Source organism: Vanessa atalanta, chromosome 14 (genome assembly GCF_905147765.1).
Source record: "Vanessa atalanta chromosome 14, ilVanAtal1.2, whole genome shotgun sequence".
NCBI classification, from domain to species: domain Eukaryota; kingdom Metazoa; phylum Arthropoda; class Insecta; order Lepidoptera; family Nymphalidae; genus Vanessa; species Vanessa atalanta.
Window position 1 is genome coordinate 5116711 of NC_061884.1, and position 22089 is coordinate 5138799.

At 29.0% G+C, this 22089-nt stretch overlaps 1 protein-coding gene across 6 annotated transcripts in view; it reads left to right on the top strand.

The window, feature by feature from the left end:
- LOC125068642 (apoptosis-stimulating of p53 protein 1) overlaps positions 1–22089 on the top strand; it is a 237704-nt gene that overhangs the window by 203800 nt on the left and 11815 nt on the right. For all 6 annotated transcript variants that reach the window (XM_047677896.1, XM_047677899.1, XM_047677898.1 and 3 more), the window contains 2 exons: positions 2233–2359; positions 17330–17502. In XM_047677896.1, coding sequence (XP_047533852.1) covers positions 2233–2359; positions 17330–17502 — 300 coding nt within the window. The remainder of the gene's footprint in view (positions 1–2232; positions 2360–17329; positions 17503–22089) is intronic.

The following is a 22089-nucleotide window of genomic DNA, read 5'->3' on the forward strand; positions in this document are numbered from 1 at the left end:
TAAAATATCCTTAGGATTTAATTTTGAATAAACTTACATAATTAATATTATGTAATTATGTTTTATTAACTAAACTTTGTTTTGACTAATTGTGTTAAACATTTAGTTAACAAAACAATCGATACAATTTTAATTTTGAATGGAATAATAATTACGTACATCGTAATTAATAATTTGTTACAATTACATACAATATATTTATTTACATAACTTAAATATGTACATCTATGAATTTAAAATACATAGTTTAAATTTTGAAACACAATTTAATATTCAAAATCATTGTCAAATTCAATATATTATATTCCTACCCGTCCCGAACATAAAACTTGTGCTAAGGCCGCGTAGGAAGTTATACTCTTATGGTTTTGTTGACAATCTTATTACCTCAAGGGCGGTATAATAAACACAATAGTTAAGTAATTATTATGTCGTATATACGCGTACTACCTGAGAAAGTGTTTATTACGTTAACGACTTTATGAGGTCCTATTTGCGTACTGCCTCATTTACTATTTTACAACAAGTTGTCATTTGTTAGTCATTAAAAAAGTAGCCTATGTCCTTAATTAGAGTTTAATCTTGCTTTGTACTAAAATTCATCAAATTCGGTTCAGCCGTTTTGCCGTCACAGTGCAACAGAAAGAGAAAGAAATACTTACTTTCGCAATTGTAATATAAGTATATATTTCTTACATTGGTAATTAGCCATGAGCAGATAAACGCTTATATTAGGGTGTACTGTTCTCTGCCTTCTATTTTCTTACGATAATCCTTACCCACACAAGTGAGAAAAAAGAATAAGGAACAACTTTAAGACGTACATATTTCAACTATTTTACTTCCATAATCACACGACTAATTCACAATAATAACATTCAAATAGAAAGTATGAATTATTAACATAACGATTCTGACATTGCAATAATAATTCGAACGATACCATATACTGATGTCAGCTGTACATTTTCTTAAGGAAAACACGCAGCTGTTTAGCTATCACAGAACGCCCTGTAGCTATTGTAATAACAATTTCAAATTTACCTATGCATTATATAATAACCTGTCCGTTACTAGACTACGTAGAGTTGGTAAAACTTCTGGTTGAGGGCTTGTAACGCTTTGGAACAAGACTCCAAAAATGTTTAAAAGTGTCTATGTTAACAATTTATTATTATTAGATACATATTTTTATTATGTTTCGTACCTTTCAACCACCATTCCGTACAGCGTTATCTGATAAAGGCTATTATTGTCGTTTTCTTTTGTTTATCTCAGTCATTGCTCTCCGATATTACTCGGAAACGTTAAAACGTTCTCTGTCATCATTGTATAAGGACCCAATCACGGACAAGTAAAGATAAATATAGAATATCTTAACCAAAATAGATCGCTTTGCCATCTTGAATATAAAATATTAATAACATGGCGAAACTCCATGTTCAACTTTTTATAAAATAAAAAATAAGTGTCAAAAATCAAACATCAAAAACTAAATATATACAATAATTAAATTATGTCAATTCAAAGACGTATTTCATAACCTTTATTTATAAATTCCATCTCAATGATTTATATTGAATAACTCACTTAGTTATTATATAACCTTTTTTACCTCTATTTGAATTTCACAGAAATTGTCACACTCCTTATAGGCTTCCTGTTATATTCAATACGAAGGATACGACGTTCGTATACCTTTGGGTATTTAAGTCAGAATATCTTAAGATAATTTAACAGCGATGAATAACAGCAGGCGGAATATTTCACTAGGTATTTAGTATTCAGTTTCGTCAGTTCGGTTTATAAATGTCGTAAGAATTTGGATATTTCTTTAAAAGCACTAAATTATTTTACAAAAATATTTATATTCATCTTAATATCACAGGATCGTTGGTATGAATCCTTTTATAATGTGTCTGATTGTATATAACACTACTCAAGAAATATAAAACTTATTTATCTGCGATCTTACTATTTGATTGTTATTCCTTACAATAGACCTAATTATCAAGATAAAAGAGGCAAGTCATAGTAGCGATTGTCTTACAAAATCAAGCGCTCGGTTTAATTTTTTTGTTAATACAACCCAAATAATTTAGTTTAAATAGGTCAGAATTTTTTTTATTTTTTATTTTGAGTTTAATTTATTTATTTTCCACCTTCATCTATTTAAGTCTTCTTATATTTTATGAGTATGAATTTGACGTATGATTGTATTGATGTTAACAGGTGGCGGTAGAAGGCGAGCGGTTGCGAAGGCTGCGCGAGCGCGTCGAGGCGCAAGAACAGAAACTACGGAGGTTAAGGGCGTTGAGAGGCCAACTTGACAGAAACAAACAAGCGAATATCGCTCTTAGTGAGTATACAATAAATATATAATTGCTTTAATTGAAATATTCGTGATTTACGTGTACGTTTCATTCGTGTTGCACTTGTTCAAGATGATTAATTGATGTTTAGTATAAAAATAGATTGCATAAATGCGTGTATTACAAAGTTTTTAATTTAAGTTAATTAAAATTCAATGAGGTCATAAAGGATAAATTTATAAGTTCAAAAGAAATATTGACATCGATTTCGATAGATTTTTTTATAATTTAGGTCCTATTTCTACGTTTTAATAATTTCGAAAAAATATAAATACAGTTCATCTCTTCAATATAACTCATGGTAAAAATGATATCCTATTTATATTTTTCTTATGGAATAATTGTGCTTCTTACAATATTTAATCTTTTAAAAGACCTACTATTTTTTTTTATAAATACTCTTTAGAGTATTTTCAAAACCTTATCAACTTAAGGATAGGGTCATTTGTCAAACCGACATGGCATAGTGGTTTTAAATCATAGTAAGCGGGGTACTTCAAGAGATATTTCAAGAGCTCCAATTGTGTTTTTAAATTATATTGTGATTGCTGATACGTTTAACGCCAATGGAACAGTTTAGAATACTTATAATAAAGAGATAAGTTTAATGCCCTGCAGTGAAACGTTTAAAGTGCCTTTTGTAATTGATAAGTTATTGTCCTAAGTTAATATTTAAGACGAAGAGGTCCCCAGATAATTAAACTTTACTAATTTATAAGAGAATTAGTATTATCGAATATAACGACTTCGTTGTCAGTTTTATATTATCTTGAACCAGTTTTGAATAACGATTCCCCAAAAATGTGCCCGAAATATACGTAAAATTCATTACAGAATATTTGAACAATCTAGGTACGAATCAATATCACGTCTCTGTGCCAATTCCAATTAGTGTGAGGATCCGTTTCACTAGTTTTTTTTTTTACGAGAAACTCTATTCGAGCTAAGATTAATATTTACACATAAGTATGTTTATGTTATTACACATTTCAGGCATTCGCTTGTGTACCATTATATTATAATAATAAATGTCTTGATATATATTTGCAATCGTGTGTGGGTTTTAGTTCGTTTCTTATGATATTTCTATTATATTTTAGTCACGATAACAGATCACATAATAGCGTGTACGTAATATAGATATACGTAATAATCAAATACCTAGCAGTGTGCCCACCCGGTGGAATATTCCTTTGGAATTTTTATTTAGAAACAGTAATATCACCCTCATTGGTGATGAATTTTAATAAACGTTATAAAATACTCTATTCGTTATACAGAAGCCTGAATGATATTTTTTATATGTCTTACTTTCAAAAATGACGAATTTCTATACAATCGTTCGTCCCCAATTTTTCATCGATTTGAGTGATAATTTTTCTCTTAAAGCCTTATTGCTGTGCATAATATTAAGTGTAATTTACAGTCTTTTCCAAACGATTATTTTGGAATATCGTAACGCGTTCATCTTATGTTACGTTACTTGACACATTAGTCATAGCCTAAAATAATTTTATTTCTCTAAGCGTATCATTCGGGATATTGTTATTAGAGTTTGCTCGATAAACTTTGACAAACACATACTTTGCCTTCTTACGATTAATATTCAATATACAAAAAAACATATATAACTACGGACCTCACTTATTTGTTTGTTTTAATATGATTAAATAAAGCAAAGTTTAATCCCATAAAACAAACAATTATTTTACATTCAAACAATTGTTATTTAAAATACCGTTGACCGGCCATTAAAATAGTTATAATCCCCACAGGGCTGGAACAAGTAAAACAATTTGTTCGGAACTCGTCTGGTTAATCGTGCAATTAATTTTCTCCTTCTGGTATACACATCATTCGAATATAGCCCTCTCATAGTGACCTGACCTTTATAAGCTTAATCGTTGCACACATGACTATAAAAATTTAAATGGATACGTTTTCATATATTACTAATATAAAAAATGTTTAATTTTAATAGTAATGTTTTTGCATGTACTAGTTGTGTACATTGGGATTTCCCATTGATTAAACACTGAGGAGCCGAACGAGCATGATATCAAGTGATTGTATGTGCAATGCAAACTGCACAATATAATACACACCAAAAACAATGTCCGCAATTATTCTTATTATTTATTATTATTATGGAAGCTGCCACAATATCTTACAGAAAATATGCTCAACCAAAAAAGAGCTTACATGTAACTTTTTACAGCCACTATGTTTCATTAAATTAGGAAAATAAAATTAATAATTAATATTCAACAATTTCATCCCCCATTAAACCTATCTTCTGTAAGGAATTCCTGTTCAAATTTCATCCTATTAGACTAACTAGTTTAGACTGTGCGTTGTATCTGTAGACCTTTTAAAATTTTATTACGAAGATGTGTCCAATTCATAACGTTTGACAATATAATCATTTTTATATATTTTCTTATCGATTGAGTTCAATGTGACCTTAAGTTCGCTTTGTCTAAAAATCAATAATTTTTTTTTCATTATTAAGCAGACGCTCTAACAGTTGATCGATCATTCATTTCAAATACCGTGAAATCTTTTTTGATTACCTCGAAAATAAGTATAATTCAAGAACTTAGTACTTCAAATTAAATTTTATTCAATTACCTTGTACTTGGAATTGGATGAAAGTAAATTGATACGAACGATTTAGAGCCTTACTTATCAACATTGCTTTGTGGTGTTTCGTTAAGCGTTGTTTTTATGCCTTCTACTTTTGCCAGCTGGGCACAGATTATTTCCCCTAAAACAACTGCGATTAAGAAGACGCAAGGGAGATGATACTGATCTATTTTTTTCTATAATAATACTTGTCTTATTCGACAGAAGAGGACACGTCATTGTCTAACTTATCCTATACAACTTTTATGGGTAGAGCCTCTGTTTGCCTCTGTTTTTAAATTAATATATTTCAAAGGCCACTTGGCTTTAGCTAATAGAACTTCAGTTGTTGAGACAGACGTTTTATTATGAGATAATAAAATAATAAGTTTTAGTATCTAACATTTCGCAGACAGATACCTAAAGAAGATTCAAATAAATACATTTTACGTTTGATCTTAATATTATGTTTGAGCTAAGATTGCCCATTGGTTCGAAAACTGAGCACACCTTACCCGAATAATAAGAGTTCATATCCGGGCAAGCACTGAATATTAATGTGCTTATTTTTTGTTTTTAAATCATGACATGCTCGGTGATGAAGGAAAATATCGTGATGATGTAACTGCCACATATCTGTATCACAAATCCGTAATGGAATACCATCGAACATTTGCAGGCTGTTAGTGTTTAACCTTTTTTATAGATATGTAAGTTATAATAAAATGTTTCACCTTTAAGGATGAAAAACTAAGTAAATTTATTAAAATACGTGATTTGATTCTCTATCCCTAATTTAAACGGCGCTATGTCTTTATAAAAGCCTACTCATATTTAATAAATTAATTATTCTATTTACCACAAACAACTGAAGAATATAGTGAATAAATGTAAACTATATGATTAAATTAAAATTAGAGCTCAATGGGAAATCGGCTTTAGATTTTCGAGGACACTTTTTAAGGACTTCATTCATAATTTATAATTCTTATTACCTATTTACGTAATTGGTTTTAAAAATTCACAATGTAATTTTAGCGAGACCCGTAAATCTCACCTGGGGCACTTCTGCCGATCATCCGAGTCAACGTTATTGTAATACACCCTTACTTCAAATACAAAAACTTAATTAAAGTTCGGAGTGATAAAAACTGGAAATATCTTTACCTTATTTATGTCTACTTCAAAATAAAGGGATCGCTTAAGCTTATAATAACAAAGCAAGATTCAGTGAACAAGTTATTAGTGACAATATTTGGAATAGAAGGCATTATCGTTGTTTATTAATAAAAAACATCTTATTTGCATATATAAGTAACAATAGTAGAAAATTGAGTATGAGTTTAAGTATGCGAACGGGCGAATGGACCATCTGATACCAATTGCCTATAGAATTTTAGCCGTAAGAATTTTAACCACCTCTTTAAAGCGCTTATGTGCCACCAACCTTGGGAACGAAGATGTTATGTCCTTTGTGCTTGTAGTAACACAACAATACTAAGTGTTGCTGCTTGGCGGTAGAGTATATGATGCTTGCGCAACGACCTACCACCAACTTTCCCACATTGTCTACACCCTCCTGCTACCTCAATTTTTTCATGTGTACATATATCGTAATAGGTTTAAATCAATGGATTGTTATTGCGAATGTGTTTGACATTTAATCTGCTTGATTAAAGGCCAGTAAGACAAGAGCCCTTGTCGAGACTGTAAATAGGAATTCGATGATTGTTACTGTAATTTCCTTCCGAATGCAGACTATTGCATAAGGAATGATCGCTCTGGAATACCGGATTCGACCTACAATAGAGGGTTTTCAATTAATGTCCAGGCTATTGTATACAAGTACTATTACTATTCTAGCGTCATCGTTGAGGTATGATCTATTGATTTAATTAACGTTTGAAGATTTTAATTAAATTTTACTATAAATATTTATTTACTTACTTAGTTACAAGGTTGAAGGACTTTGTGCCAGCCCGTCTGGGTAGTTTTCACTCGTTCATCAGAAATTATACCGCCAAGCAGCAATACTTTGTACTGTTGTGTTTCGGTTTACGGGTATACGGACATATTAACTTAAAATTTGAGATGGTTGTAAGGCGTGATTAAAAAAAGTTTATGGGTGGTGGTGAACACATAGCATCTGATGATCACTAAAAAAAATTGAAAACATTTATAAGTTTGCATATTTGAAGAAAAAAATTCTTTGTTACTTTGTTCCCGTTTTTTTTTTTAAACAGGACGTCAGTGGCTAAACATATAGAAATATAAAAAACCTTTTCTCTTGTTGAAAGTGAAAAATACAAGGATTCCATTTTTAAAAATTGTAGGTACTTTGTAAGTATTATGAATCCGCAAATAATCCTCATATTTTTTCTTTTGTTTTTGCTCTATAATTTTCATCTGATGAAAAGTTGTTTCATTTACATACAACGTACATTGTGTACGTTATCATGTAACAATAAAAAGTCAAAACTGTTCCATTTCCAAATGATAAAATTAAATATTAAATTCAGATTCGATCTTAAATAAATACATAAAAACTCAATAAATTCTACCGATACTTTTATATTGAAAATACCAAACTTTTTTTAGTACAGTTAAGTGCGATGTCGTTAAAATTTGAAGATATTAAGAAATTTAAAGTAACAAAATATACATTATATTAAAATAGGTATATTGTTTTCTGTCAATCTTTCATCTTCAACTATTTAATTACTAAATATTCTTTATCTTATAATGAGATTATAAAACGTTGTCATTAAATAAGTTTTAACACATCGCATTCCAATTCGTTGTTAAGAGGCACAAAATCTATTCTATACGGGACGGATAGCAAATGGAATGTCAATTTGAGACCTAACGGCCGGCTATATCGTATCGATCACCGCTTGTCTAAAATTGAGCATAATGCTAGCTATCCACAGAGGGAGTGAGATAATCCAGGATATCACTTAAAGCGAGTTTTCTCAACAAAACCGTTAATAATTAAATTATCAAGTAGAATGTAGAAGTTGCCTCATCCGTCATAATGAAGTTTTTGGTATGTTTTGGGCGAACAGTATAAAAATGATTGAATTAATCACAATTTATTATCAATGAGATAGGTTTTAAGAGTACATTAAATATTATTCATACATATATAGGGGGATATATTAGTATCTAAGTCCATTTGAATATTAAAATTTTGAACAGATAAATGGCACGAATTATATTAAGTCTGGAAAACTGAAGCGTGTCATACCTTGTGTGGTAATTTCAAACTAAAAATTAAATAGCAGAATTTAAAACCGTACTCTGTTTTTAGGTAGAGAATTGTTCTAAAACGACACAAAGTCAGCTGTCTGATATATTAGAAAAATCTTAAAAACCAATCAAAATTTTGTGATAAAAAAAACGAAGAATAAACGCCATGTCCTTTATTGGAAAGGAGTCTTTATTTTCTAAACGGACAGAAATACGAAGCGTTAAAATTGTAGGGGCGTGATACACTGGTTCATTTATATAAACTTTCGGTTTTGCAGCCGAAATACATAGATTAAAAGTTAGTTGAAATGTGAAATTTACTTTCCGCGTGAACGGGTACAAATGAATATGTCAAAATATCATTTATCTCGTTAGTCTATAGTATTAACTCGCTACTAAAATTAATTTTAAAGTTGTAATTCATATTGGTGTTTCATATTCTGTGTCAAACATTTATATAATCATAAGACGTATTACATTAATAGAATTTATTGACTGACTATCAACGAAAAGTCTAAAGTATAATGGATGAACTTAAATATTAAGACAATCTTCGTTTCGTAATCAGATTCTGTTTTATAAGGGGCGCTATAACGCCTCAATATTCAACTTCATCCAATCGATCCGATCGAAGTGTCATCCCCTACAACACAACAATAATAGTTGTTTTCATATGTCTTTATTTTTGACGAGTAGCGCTAAAAACATATTACACTACTTATAGCGGGCGAAGGCACAAAGGGTAAATATATAATAATCATCTTCCTCTCAACAGATATTGGTCAGTGGCGCGTAGGAGATTAAAGACATAAAGTGTGTGTGTAAAATTAGGTGCAATTTTTTAATCTTTATTCCCTCTCTCTAATCCGGCAATATGAAACGACTGTACAGAGAAAAGGCACAGGACCAACTTTAAGTGCTTTCTGAGGCACGGAGATCTTGTGATTTCTTAAAAGACATGGACATAATGATGTAAAATTATAATTGTATATTTTATAATTAAAGTGAATTAAATAAAACATAAAACAGAATTCATCTGAATTTCTGGTGAACGCTGGCAACATTAGTCGAATATAGCAAAACTTTTTATAGGAGATTTATTGAACTCAATTATGTCTACTGAAAATTTCAACTTCCGCTAAAATGTGTACAACATGATTTCATTTTAGAGTAAATTACAAAGTAATATTATTTGTTTCCTCACCCATACAATTTATTGTTGGTACAATTTAAACCAAATGTATCGAAAAGATGCTGAGAATCATTATCTTAATTAACATCTATGTCTAAAGCAATAGCTTTACAATAACTATAAAATTATCAGTGTTAAAGTTGTGCCCAAGTGAAGTTAGACAGTGAATCTATTATGATTCTATTTCTATTCCTACTTTTTAATCTTATGTTATGTATGGACCAATAACATTTATTTATACTTGAAAATATTGTATAAGATTACCTTGCTGGTAGAGTTTATAATGTCATTTCGTATCGAGATGTTCAAGTTATGTAAGGTTCAGTGTTCGATACAAACATATTTCAATGCGATATTAGAAATCTAAATAGAACGATCTCGATCTGATATTGTGGCCCAGTTATGTCAAATTTTAGTGGATTCTAGAATTTTAGTAACATACATATTTTCTTCTAAAATATACTTTTAATTTTTTACTAAAAATTGCTATTCATTAATAGTTCTGACGAGAATAATACTGTAGATGATTTAAAATCAATTTATAAGAAGAAAAAAATTGCTGGTTTTTATGCAGCACTCGTCTGGGTGGGTTACATTTATGTTACTGCAAAATAATATTATTAAATATATTGGAACTGCTGTAGTTCGGTTGGAATTATGAGTGAGCCAGTATATTTGAGGCATATCCTGTGGTTGGTGGAGCGTAACTTTGCTAATCGAAGTGGTTTTATTCGCCGCTGTTTTAAAAATGATTGACACTTGTCTACTTTTTAAAAATGATTTTCATTAAAATAACGTCATTAAAAAACCTTTAAATTAGAAAATTTAAAGGTGTAACAAGCATTAAAACCTTGGTTAAGGCAAAGTTAGTCTAAAACATCGTTTGTGGATATAATACTTTTATATAGCAAACAATAACCGATGTATAAAAGTATTAGCTGGCTATAAATTTAAACTTCCTTTTCGAGGAATTTTCTTGCTTGCCGACGACTAAGCTCCAGGTTATGAATTCTTCTAGCAGCAGTCTGTTTACGGTCGCTTTAAAAATATTTTACCTAGCTCTTTCATGAAATGAATGAATCTCTTTATATAGAATGATTGAGTACTACGTCAATATTTTAAAAATATATTTTATACGTACTATTTTAAATTATAAAATGGTAACGAAACCTAGTTTTTTAACGAAATTACAACCGCGACTTTGTTCGAAAGAAGTTTCATAAAATGTTTTAGTTATAGATGTTGTATTTAATGACTTATGTGTTTTTAGTTTTTTATCTCACCTGGAAAAATCATATGAATTAATAACGGATTTTATCAAATAGATTTTTACTGAAGATTATAAATTCGTTTGTAAAATTTTAAGTTTACGAACAGCTGTTGCTCGTCTGTTGATGTATCGTTAGTCATAATCTGTCTTTAGTTAATGTCCATTAAATTAAATAAAGCCGTTAAGCCTAAAAAGCTTTCAGGAAAATATGAAAATTATGATAGTAACTTTAAATAAAATATATCTCAGACATTTTTAAGGATTATACAACCTATTTACATACATATTTTACTTGATGGTAGGACAATACTGAGTATTTTTGTGTTTCGTTATGAATGGTGACTGAGCCAGCGTAACTTCAGGCACAAGAGGCATAACTTCTTAGTCCCCAAGGTTGGCGGAACATTGGCGATATAAGGTAAAGTTATTATTTCCGACATCGCCAATGTCTATGGGTGGTGCTGACCGCTTACCGTCATGTGCTTTCCGTTTACCTATATCATAAAAAAATAATATGATGGAATATACTATTTACATAAATCAAGCCATAAACATGTTTATTTGTTCACATAAGAATTATTAACATTAAAGCCTTAAGTATTATATACCTACTGATAAAAAATATAAAATTAGTTACTGCACAAGTCACGAACGCATCACAAACGGCTAGTAAACCATATTTAAATATCGATATGATTAAAACAACATTTAACCACAGCGACAAGCGAATCGTAGACGATAATGATGTACCATTATTGTTGTTCGATTATTTTTAAATTAAACTAAAACCTACAGCCATTTGATGTTACCATTATATAAAATATTCAATTCCAACGATCGATATATCAAAGTTTTTTTATTTAAAAGAAGTTTACGTATATATTTTCACTCGAAACAATATCCAATTACTTCCAGAAAACTTTATTCGGTAAAGAATATCATTTGCTAGATAAATGTTCTTAAGACGCAATAAAAGAAAGATTTGTGTGATAGCAACCGTTACATAAAACAAATGCTAAGATGATTATGTGGGAACGTACAATCCCTTTCAGATTGAGAAATAAAGCTTAGCAATTGAAGTATGAGAAAATGATGATAACGTGTTCTATATTAAATTCATTAATTGATTATTTGTATATAATATTATAATAATATTATATATAAATGATAAAAATGGGCGGCAAGTAATTGTTGATTTAAGTTATGGTCGGCTAGATATAAGGCAACATATTCCAAGGTTCTGGGTTCACATTCCAAATCGGATAAATTAAAATTTATTGAGGGTTCCGTCGAAAAATTCTCAGTAACAAGTCCGGAGTCCGGAGTCTGGATGTTGAAATTGTGTACGGGGTGTACGTGCCTCGGAAAGCACGAAAAACCATTGGACCTGTACCTGAACTCTTTTTTGTGTAGGATTTGTTGTCCCACAAACTTGGGCACTATAATATTACCTGCGTAGTTGTCTGGTCTCCCTTATGATTTCGACGAAATCGGTCAGGAAGACATAATCATTCAATTCATCAAGTACTATCTATAGATACTATTGTCTATACTCGGTAGAAAATACGTTCCAAACGGGCTCAAATTGAATTTAAATTGAAAAATGGGGAAACATTTTATTAAAACTTTATTTTAATGTTGATTCAAATACAAATCTTTATATTATTTGTAAATCTTTTAAATTTGCTTTGTAAAACTCGACAGCTAAATCGAATCGTAAATATTACAGAAAACAGCTGAAATATTTAATAAATACCTATTATTTAATCTCAGTCCATACTATATAAAATGTCTCTATTATGAATGTAATTCACATATTTTACAACGAAATCAAAATTTACTTAAAATAAAAAAAAAAACTTGAAGTATTACCGATTTTTAAGTACCTGTAAATCAAATGTAAACAATAAATTCGAATACCTCGTTCTATAAATACACTAATTTGAAATTCTACGGTCGTTGTTTATTTCCTTTGCTTTTTAAATACAATATTCCTCTGTTATTATTGTCATTATAATTGTTGTGATGTAAAAATACTTTAAATAATTGCCATTTGTTATTTTGTTAACTCAAAATATAACACAATATTGTAGTTTCTCTGAAAACATTTTTTTTCAGTACCTATATTTTAGGTTAATTTAAAAATAGTATTTACTTTTATATACAATGTTTATGTTTATTTTTATATGGTAACACCAATAATATATGATTTTAACTTTAGTTCTTTATAAAAATAACAGTTTGAATGATTCAAACTGTTATATTTTTTTATATACGCATTATAAAAAAATATAATACCTTTTTGTTCTCTCCTTACGTCATTGTATTTGAAATTTATCTTTCAAATAAAATATTTACGCATTCCTTTACTAAGTCAATAACAAATATGTAAATATAAAAACGTTAGTCGAATTTGACAAACCGACATGTTCCCGTACCAGGCGCCAAACGACACGGAACTAGTCACGCATCCTCAAGTCGCTGAAAATCAATAAGTTTCATAGTTACGTTCCTTGTTACAGTTTTGTTTTGATTGTTTGGAAGTAAAACCTATGTGGTCGTGCTCAGAACTGCTTCTTGTTTCCGATTCTTTATTTGTAACACTTGTATTGGAAACTCATACTCGAACTAACGAATATACGATCGGTTTTTTTTTAAATGTAGTGTTGTTCAGGCGTTGTTGATATTCTAATATAACTATTTTATTTTCAAGCAAAGCATTTTTTTTCAACAATAGCCCAAAATTGTAAGATGTAGTTTAAGAAGCCATAAGAAGCTTTGATACGCTGATCCTTTTCCATCAGTTCTCATCCCATCTGAGTAGCCAACAATATTGGAGTAGATATGTTCTATTAGTTTGATTGTAACTATAAATAACTTATAAATATATGGTTATTTGTACTGTATACACTAATGACCATTTTAATGATATTATACAATTTCTTGTTCTTTTTAGAATTTTAATTTTTGTGTTCCCGGATATTCTAATGAGAACAGGAAGGCTAATTCCACGCGACTGGAGCAGCGAAGTTAGTTTACCACTTTTTAATCAGTTTGAGCGAAGAACTAACAAACTACGATACATCATTTCTTTGTCTTTTATTTTTGTACTAAAAACTTATCTTGCTTATCCGATTTATTTAGGGCGGCGCAGTGGGGGTTTTCTCATTCATTCATCTTTGGATCGAGTCAAATCCTTGGCTACACCCTTTTAACACATAGGAACCTACAATATATCGTCTTAACATTTAAAAAAAATGTAGTATGCATAGTAATTAAGTAGACTTGACACTTACAGAATTTTTAAAGTGTTTTATTGCTTTCACTTCTAACCAGACTCGTTTCATTTTTGGCCCAGAGAATTGAAATTGCGATTCAACGTGGAAATGCTGCTAGCATTCTTGCCACCATTCCACGCGGTCATGATTTCTACAGTGTTTATTTTTAATTTGGTTTCGTATATACTTATGCAAGTTAAAATATGTCTATTATAGCCTTAAAATAAATATTAATATTAATATTAGTACGACGATTAAATTAGTTGAAATTTTAAAAATACAAAATGTATGTAAATTTTTTATAAGCTTAAAGACGTATATTCGTGATAAAATATTCCTTTCCCAAGAATTTCATATTATACATTCATAATATGTATTTTCTGAAGAGTAAGAAACGTTTATGAGATCATTTTTCATGTTAACCCTCGTAAGTGTTAAATACCCGTTTTGTTTTTGCTCGTCCATCAATTTGCGTCAGTTAAACTTTTTGTGGCCTGAGTGGAAGGAAATCTATATGATATTGATAATAAATTATATATTAATGTTCTGCTCAGTGAAATATAAGAGTTTTTTATTAAGTCACGAGAATGCCGTTTACGTATAATCAATAATAATGTAAGTAATGCGGATTACAATAATAAAATTATACCGTCGATAGGGCTTGGCTCTGTTTTCTTGGTGCGATAAGTGGGATGAGACTTAGGTCTAACCCATTTATCGGTTATATTACCGCCAAAGATCAACTTTGAATTAGTCTGTGAATTGTTTCTGTTTGAAGGATAGTAGTCAAATTTAAAGAGGCCTAACTTCGATATTTGTCATGTTGTCGATGATCCTTTAGGCATTGTCCTCGTAAGCAGTAGTTTGTAAGTTTGGTTATTTACAATCAGGTGATCTTATTGCTGATTTCTTTGTTTAAAAAATAAAAGATTCAAAGTAAAGTATACGAATAAATGTTAGTTTTAATTTTAAAAGGAAAACTATTAAATCTCCATTTTCTTAGTAAATATTCTTTTATATAAACATTAATAATATTAATGAAGTTGAATAAGTAACATTTACATACAGTGTTAGCATATTAATTAATTTGAACGCGATGAATTCACGCATTAAATTAATGAAACTTCTGTTATAAGTAATCTATTAAACATTATAGTGATACATGAGTTATGTAAATATATAAAACCTCAACCGTTTTTATCTTTAACATGCGAATAACCGGTTTTATGAGAAAAAAAAAAATTTAAACCAAATTGCTTTTCGTATTGACAAAACATTTTGCTAACGGAATGAATTCTATAAATTTTTACGTTTAGAAAACCAGTTCAAAACATATTTTTGTTTTGTTATTCGATGTACCAGCAAATATTATAAAAACAACTAAAATTGGAATACTCGTGTTTTATTCAAAAATATATATTACATTCACATGCTTAAATTAAATTTAAGGCTTATTGCTTCAAAGTTCAGCGATATGATTGTCATATACACATATGAACTGAATTAACATATGTATAATTATACTTTAATTAAGTTTATTTAATTTTATACATTAAAGAAAAATTTCTATAGTGATAAGTCAAATCATAATTCTTTTTAATTATAAATGAAAATTATTTCTAAGTATCCGTGTAAATTTGTATTTCAAAAAGTGTGTAACAAATTTTAGTGTTATATAATAAATCGCGTAGATAGATAAATAGATAAACAATGGCAGGGCGATGTATAAGTCTAAGAAAATGAAAGACGGGTATTTTGATAGTTCACAAGGCTACCTCCTCGATTTTGCTCTATTCGACGCTTCGGGGCGAAACGAGCCTTTGTTTTATCACCATTTTATTCAATGGAGTTTATTAAGAATTTAGCTCCGGTAATAACTTAGCTGAATATATTGGCTTAGTCTAGGCGAGCGATAAAATATTTAAAAATTCATGAGGTGATGAATTGCATTTTTTTAATAAGACAGTCTGAACCGTTTGTACCTTAAAAAATATTTTCAGATCACTATATTATACGAATTTCAAATAATTTTGCTTTTGTATAGATATATCACACACAAATACGCATTATTGAAAAAGTAATTTATAAAGACTAGGTTATATTTAATACAACAGAGTTCGTGTATTATTGAGTAATTCAAAGATCGAAATTGCTTGATTGATCAAAGCTTCTGAAATATTCGTTGAAAGATATATATTTATTAATCTGGTTAAATATTCTAAAGTCCTTTAAATTTTCCGTTAAAACATTGAAATCATTTTGATATTTTCCTTAAATAATTTTGTTTTTATTCTATTTAATTTAATAAATAACCTTTTAAGTCTGTGGGTAAATTGCCTTCAATTCCGAGTAAAGTATTATCAATAAAATCCATGTAATAAGGGTGAATGCAATCTCATATATTTAACGATACTTATCAATTGCAAAGCGGTGTTTCCATTCAATCTTATGGTTCTACCACATCATATAACAAACTAAACAGCTATGTTATTTTATTGTAATGATACAATTACATAGAGTTTCAAATAGGATACAAATGTTAGCATACAAAATTCTAGAAGGAACAAGCAATAATTTCTTATAGATTTTGAAAATGTTTTAATTGTAAATGAAAAGCCTGCCTATAAGGCTATGGTTAGAGTGACGACGCTTCATACAGATAGAGCCCTCTTTATTGTCTCTAGTAAATGAAAAGTCGGAGGTATTTCCCTTGGAGCGTTTAAATTGGTCGCAGCTGGCTGTTTTTACAGTGAAATAGCATTTTTGCATAAAATTACTTTCAATGCTGAAATTATACTTAATTAAAAATGGCGACACTTATTTTCCGTGTTTCAAATAGATTCGTCATAGTACTTGGCTTTATTGCAAGAAAATGTAAGCAAAAACATGACAACACAGACAATATTAAACAAATTATAAAATATTTATCACAAATAGAAAAAAAAAACCTGATCAAAATACCTTTGGCAATTTATTTATTATTCTAAATAAAATTTCAAAAAAGCTTTATACGAGTAATTAAATTTCATACAATAGTATTATTAATTGAATTTTATACATTCATGAGTTTTTATTCAGCACAGCATTTGACGCATATATTATATATTTATAATACACAAGCAGAACTGCATATAATTTGAAATGCTGCAGTGCCTTTTATATTGCAAGGTGTATGTGTAGTGGTGTATAGTACAAAAATCTTCTTCATGAAATATACATAGTGATTTTCATCGGTCATATATTTTCATATATAGCTTGTAAGCTACGTAAATTAGTCTAGAACGATAATTTTAATGTTTTCATTATTTCATTATATTTATTCGAATTAAAATCTTTTTTCTAGCCAGTGACCTCGAGTCAATACGAGCGTTGTTTAATGAAAAAGAAAAAGAGCTGTCAGTGGCTGTGGCGAAGGTTGAAGAGTTGACGAGGCAGTTAGAAGAACTAAGGCGAGGCAGAGTACAGCCGGCTCCACCTTCAGCTCATGAGTTGGATAAATTAAGGCGGGAATTAATGGTAAGTTTAACATAATGCATACATTGTAATTTTCAAACACTAAGCTAAATAAATGTATTAGTAAACAGAGAATATCAAATCAATTGCATCTATTAAATAATAATGATAATTACTTCAAGAATATGATTCACTAATATTTCAATCGTTTAAAGATAAAACTGTTTCTAGAAGCCTGTAGATACGCGTTCGTATCATGTCAATTGAATAAAAAATTATCCGACTCGTAATTAATTATTTCACAAGAAAATGTCAACATTAAAGAAATAAGAAATGCAATTACAATTTATGGTAGATTTTCTTTATTGATAATCGTCTTGATGTAATCAGCGATTACATACTTCCCATCCTGTCGTACGGACAACATATTATATATTTTTTATCGGTCATCAATATTAAGGCACTGACTTTTAAATAAAGTATTAACGTTTAAATAAAAGAGATAAAATATCCAGGTAGATTAAAAAAAACAAAAAGACTTAAACCGCAATTAAAATGCCAACATCATTAATTATTAAACGAATTAAATTTCAGTCATTTTAAGTTGAGTATACAAGATTTTTCTTTTGCTTAACATAAAAGAGACAAACAACATCACGCTGGCTGGGTATTGAAGTTTCTAGAATTTTTTTATCACTATTTTAACCTAAAGTTTGTGATTTTAACTTGTATTATAATAAAAATACACATATAAACACATGTCTTATACATTATTATTGACAGTTTGACAGTACAGCTGTTTGGTACCAATTGTCACAATATTTTTGAGTTGAGAAATAATTACTTAATACGTTTATATGTGATGAAATTTAAACAGATCCTATAGTTTATAAAGGTTGCTTTACATATTATGACAGAAAAGTAAAGTTTATATGTTAAATTGCATTTTATGACCTAATAATTATCTTTATAACTTTTTGGCTTAGTCATACTCTAGAGGTTAAAGTATTACTAAAGCTTAAAAAACCAAAGTTACTGGCGCTATATATGATTGATATAATATTAAATGATAATAATATATATTAATATAACGATAATATTGTTTACAATTGTTTAATGGTTATAAATATAATATTGGACACGTAATCTATTTTATGACATAATTACTTAGCAGATATTCTAGAACAAGCAAAATTGTACATTTCCTCCTAAAACACTTCGATTAATTGCACGACAGATCAAGTTTAATTAATAATCTATTAAAATATTATGTCATGTAAATTAAAAATTAAATCATAAAATATTCACTATATAATTTTAACACGGAATAAATATATTTGCATGATGATAACTTGTATTGAACAGTTAAATAAAATCACGATAAAGGTTTTTTTATTAATTTATTTATATATTTAATACTCTAGAATACTCTACAATAATTTACGATGCTCTCATTAGAGTCGAACCTGCGACTCGTATATAACTTTACTTGATACCATTGAATTCTACAAGCTATTGAGAAATGTAGATATTATATAAAAAGGAATCAACATGACTGTAGAGAACGCGTAACTGTCAGCAACTCTTGCATTGTGAACGTCGCCAAGTAGGTTACGGGAATTCGAACACTCTTAATAATAGAGACTGTTTTAAAATAAAACATAAGTGAAATTAGTTTACTTATACAATTAAAAAAAAGCATTTATCATTTTTCAACATTAAAATCACTTTAGTGAGATCGTCAAAAATAGGTAGATAAGTAGTACATATACAAATAAGTAAGTATAGACTTTTAAATATATTACTAAAAATATTTTTTAGACATTAAAAACAATGCATCAATATATTTAATCGCTGTCAATTCGCACTGAGCTAGTCGCCAAATAGGTTGCGGGCATTAGGTCGCGATCACACGCTCTTGATAGCATTGACTCTTCGCAATTAAGATCTAGAGATTCGACGAGTTGCAAAACATCAGTTTTATTTTATACACAATTTATGCAAGAGAAGAAGGTTTTGAATTTGTTACAGCATTTTATCGATTTAATTGCTACTTTTATTTTGTATCTATTTCAATGTAAATATATGTATTTTTATTGCGCTTTAAATAAAATAATAACAGTATTAATATCTAAGTGTTGGCATGACAATTATTGGCACCTTTAAAACGAATCATGGTCTGCGTTTGTCATGCTAGTTAGCTGAGCATTAAAGAATAGATCTCTATTTGAAAATCAGATTTAAATGATATTAAATCTAAAGATTAATTCGAAGACAAACTTAAAAATAGTCAACATTAATATTTTATACTACATAGTTAATAATTATCAAATTCAAAACAAATTCATTTATTACGTATGTTAGGAAAAAATCAACGTAACAAACATTGGACATACCGGCGAGGACCGGTACCCTGTACACATAATATTGACATATCATCGTAGCGTGTGTTCTTTGTTTATTCTTCGAAGATTTTGTTTAAACAAAATTTATTTATAAACGTAAAAAAATAATGAGATAATAAATAATTTGTATTTAAAATTACACAGTATTATTCTTTTTAACTTGTTTTTGCCTTGCCTAGCCTTGAAACAAATTTACTTAACGTAAACTAAATATCTATTCACGTTTAAAGTTTCGAAGCTCTAATGAGTTGTTCAATGAACTTCATAACTAATTTAATGTATCGTGTACCTAATTTGTTCACTATAGAGTTTATAAGACGAAGTTAAATCATTTGTGAAATTTCAATCTCTTTACTCGACTAATCGTGAGATTTATCTCCGAACTTGTTTCGCTTGTGTACCCAGTGCAATGTTTGGTCTGTTTGATTCAGATTCTAATTTGACAATTTAGTTATAGCTTCAGCGTCGCGCGTGTTGCTTCATCGTACTCTAACTGACCTTAGACTTTTGACGTGGGCGAATAAACAAACGAGGGTTTGAAGTGAAGTGTTTATTTGTTATTTGTAATAAATCTTTTTTAAATAATTACGCGTGGTTTGGTTTGAGTGTTTGGATTTCAGTTCTTGTCTCTTGACGATATATTTTGAATATTTAGTCCCGTAAGTAAAACCCTTAATTAAACATGTAAACTCAAATGTTTATCATATATAAATATTTTATTTTGTTGTTATATTTTAATTACTTGCTTTTTATATTTTGAATTATTTCAAAATGTTATCATACTGGTTTATAAATGACTATAAAATAATTCTTAATATTTACACGTTAAACACTACGAGTGTAAATGTTGTGTATACGGGAATATGTTAATTTAAAATATTTCCCAGTTTCTTAGTTTAAATAATAATGTCATATTACGATGCGTAATTCACCTATAATATAAATCTTACATAAGCTGTGATGAGTGTCACTTTCCTTTAGGAACAATCGATTCGGATTTATCACGGTTTATATACGTACATTTTCCGCAGAATATAAACTGTTTAAATTTCCTTCGTTATTTGCATAATCAAAAACGTTAAAAAATAAATGCTAATCACCATATAGGTACAACACTTTTACAATTGTCAACACTTCGAGGGTAATTCTCTAGGTTTATAAAAATATATATATAATCACAACACACCAAGATATAATTTTTTGTGTTTTTTTATATTCTATCTCTTAAGTATATTTTTCTAATATTCATAAGTTACTAGCTAATGAGCGGCTTGCGTTACAATATTAAATGATAACGATGCCAGAAACCTTCAAAAGTGTCAACAATAAATGCACAAAGATTCATCGATCCCGGGCGAAGCTCAAGGGACACACGACGTATAAATCGTAAAAAAAATTATGACTTTTGTAATAAGTATTTATTAGCATTTTAAATATTTAATATCGAAAAAACATTACACAGATTAAAATATTAGGACGTAAGTACGTCTTAATAAAGCCGAGTATAGATTTAAGAGTCTCAGAAGCTCAATGAATTATCACTTTGAATTGCACTGAATATAAATTAAAAAAGAATATTTATTAACAAGGCTCTTATCTAATTACTAATTTATAAGCATTAGTTAATAAACTTTTTTATAGCTGACTTAATAAGTACTGAGGCTTGATGCGATTATTCAGTAATTAAGTTATACTAATACTGTCTCACTTGTACTATCTGTCAATTTAATAATAACGTTTATTGTTTTTTTTTATACCTACCCTTTCAAAACTTCAAACGATTAAACAAACATTAAAAAAAATATTATAAATTTAATACAATAATGATTGTATCAAAGATCGAGATCTCTACGTCTGTATCGCTCACTCCGTGTTTCTTCTTTCATCTACCATCTTCTTTTTTTCGTTACATTACTATACATGTAATAATATATCTAGGAATTATTGACCCTATTTTCGAATACGGAATACGTTTAGTATTAATATGGTATTTGATTATTTATATTGATACTAATATGTAATTAATGATCAAATGGTTGATTGATACTGTTTGATAAATAAATTCAAACAAAACTTATATACAAGTTTTCTTCCAAATCACCAGGATTGACAATTTTCAACCAAATTAACACAATATTTACACAACGTTTTAACATAATATAAAGCCTACGTTCATCCTAAAATCTATCACATTTGCATATATCTTCACACGAAGGCTCCTCCACGATAAATATATTTTTTTATA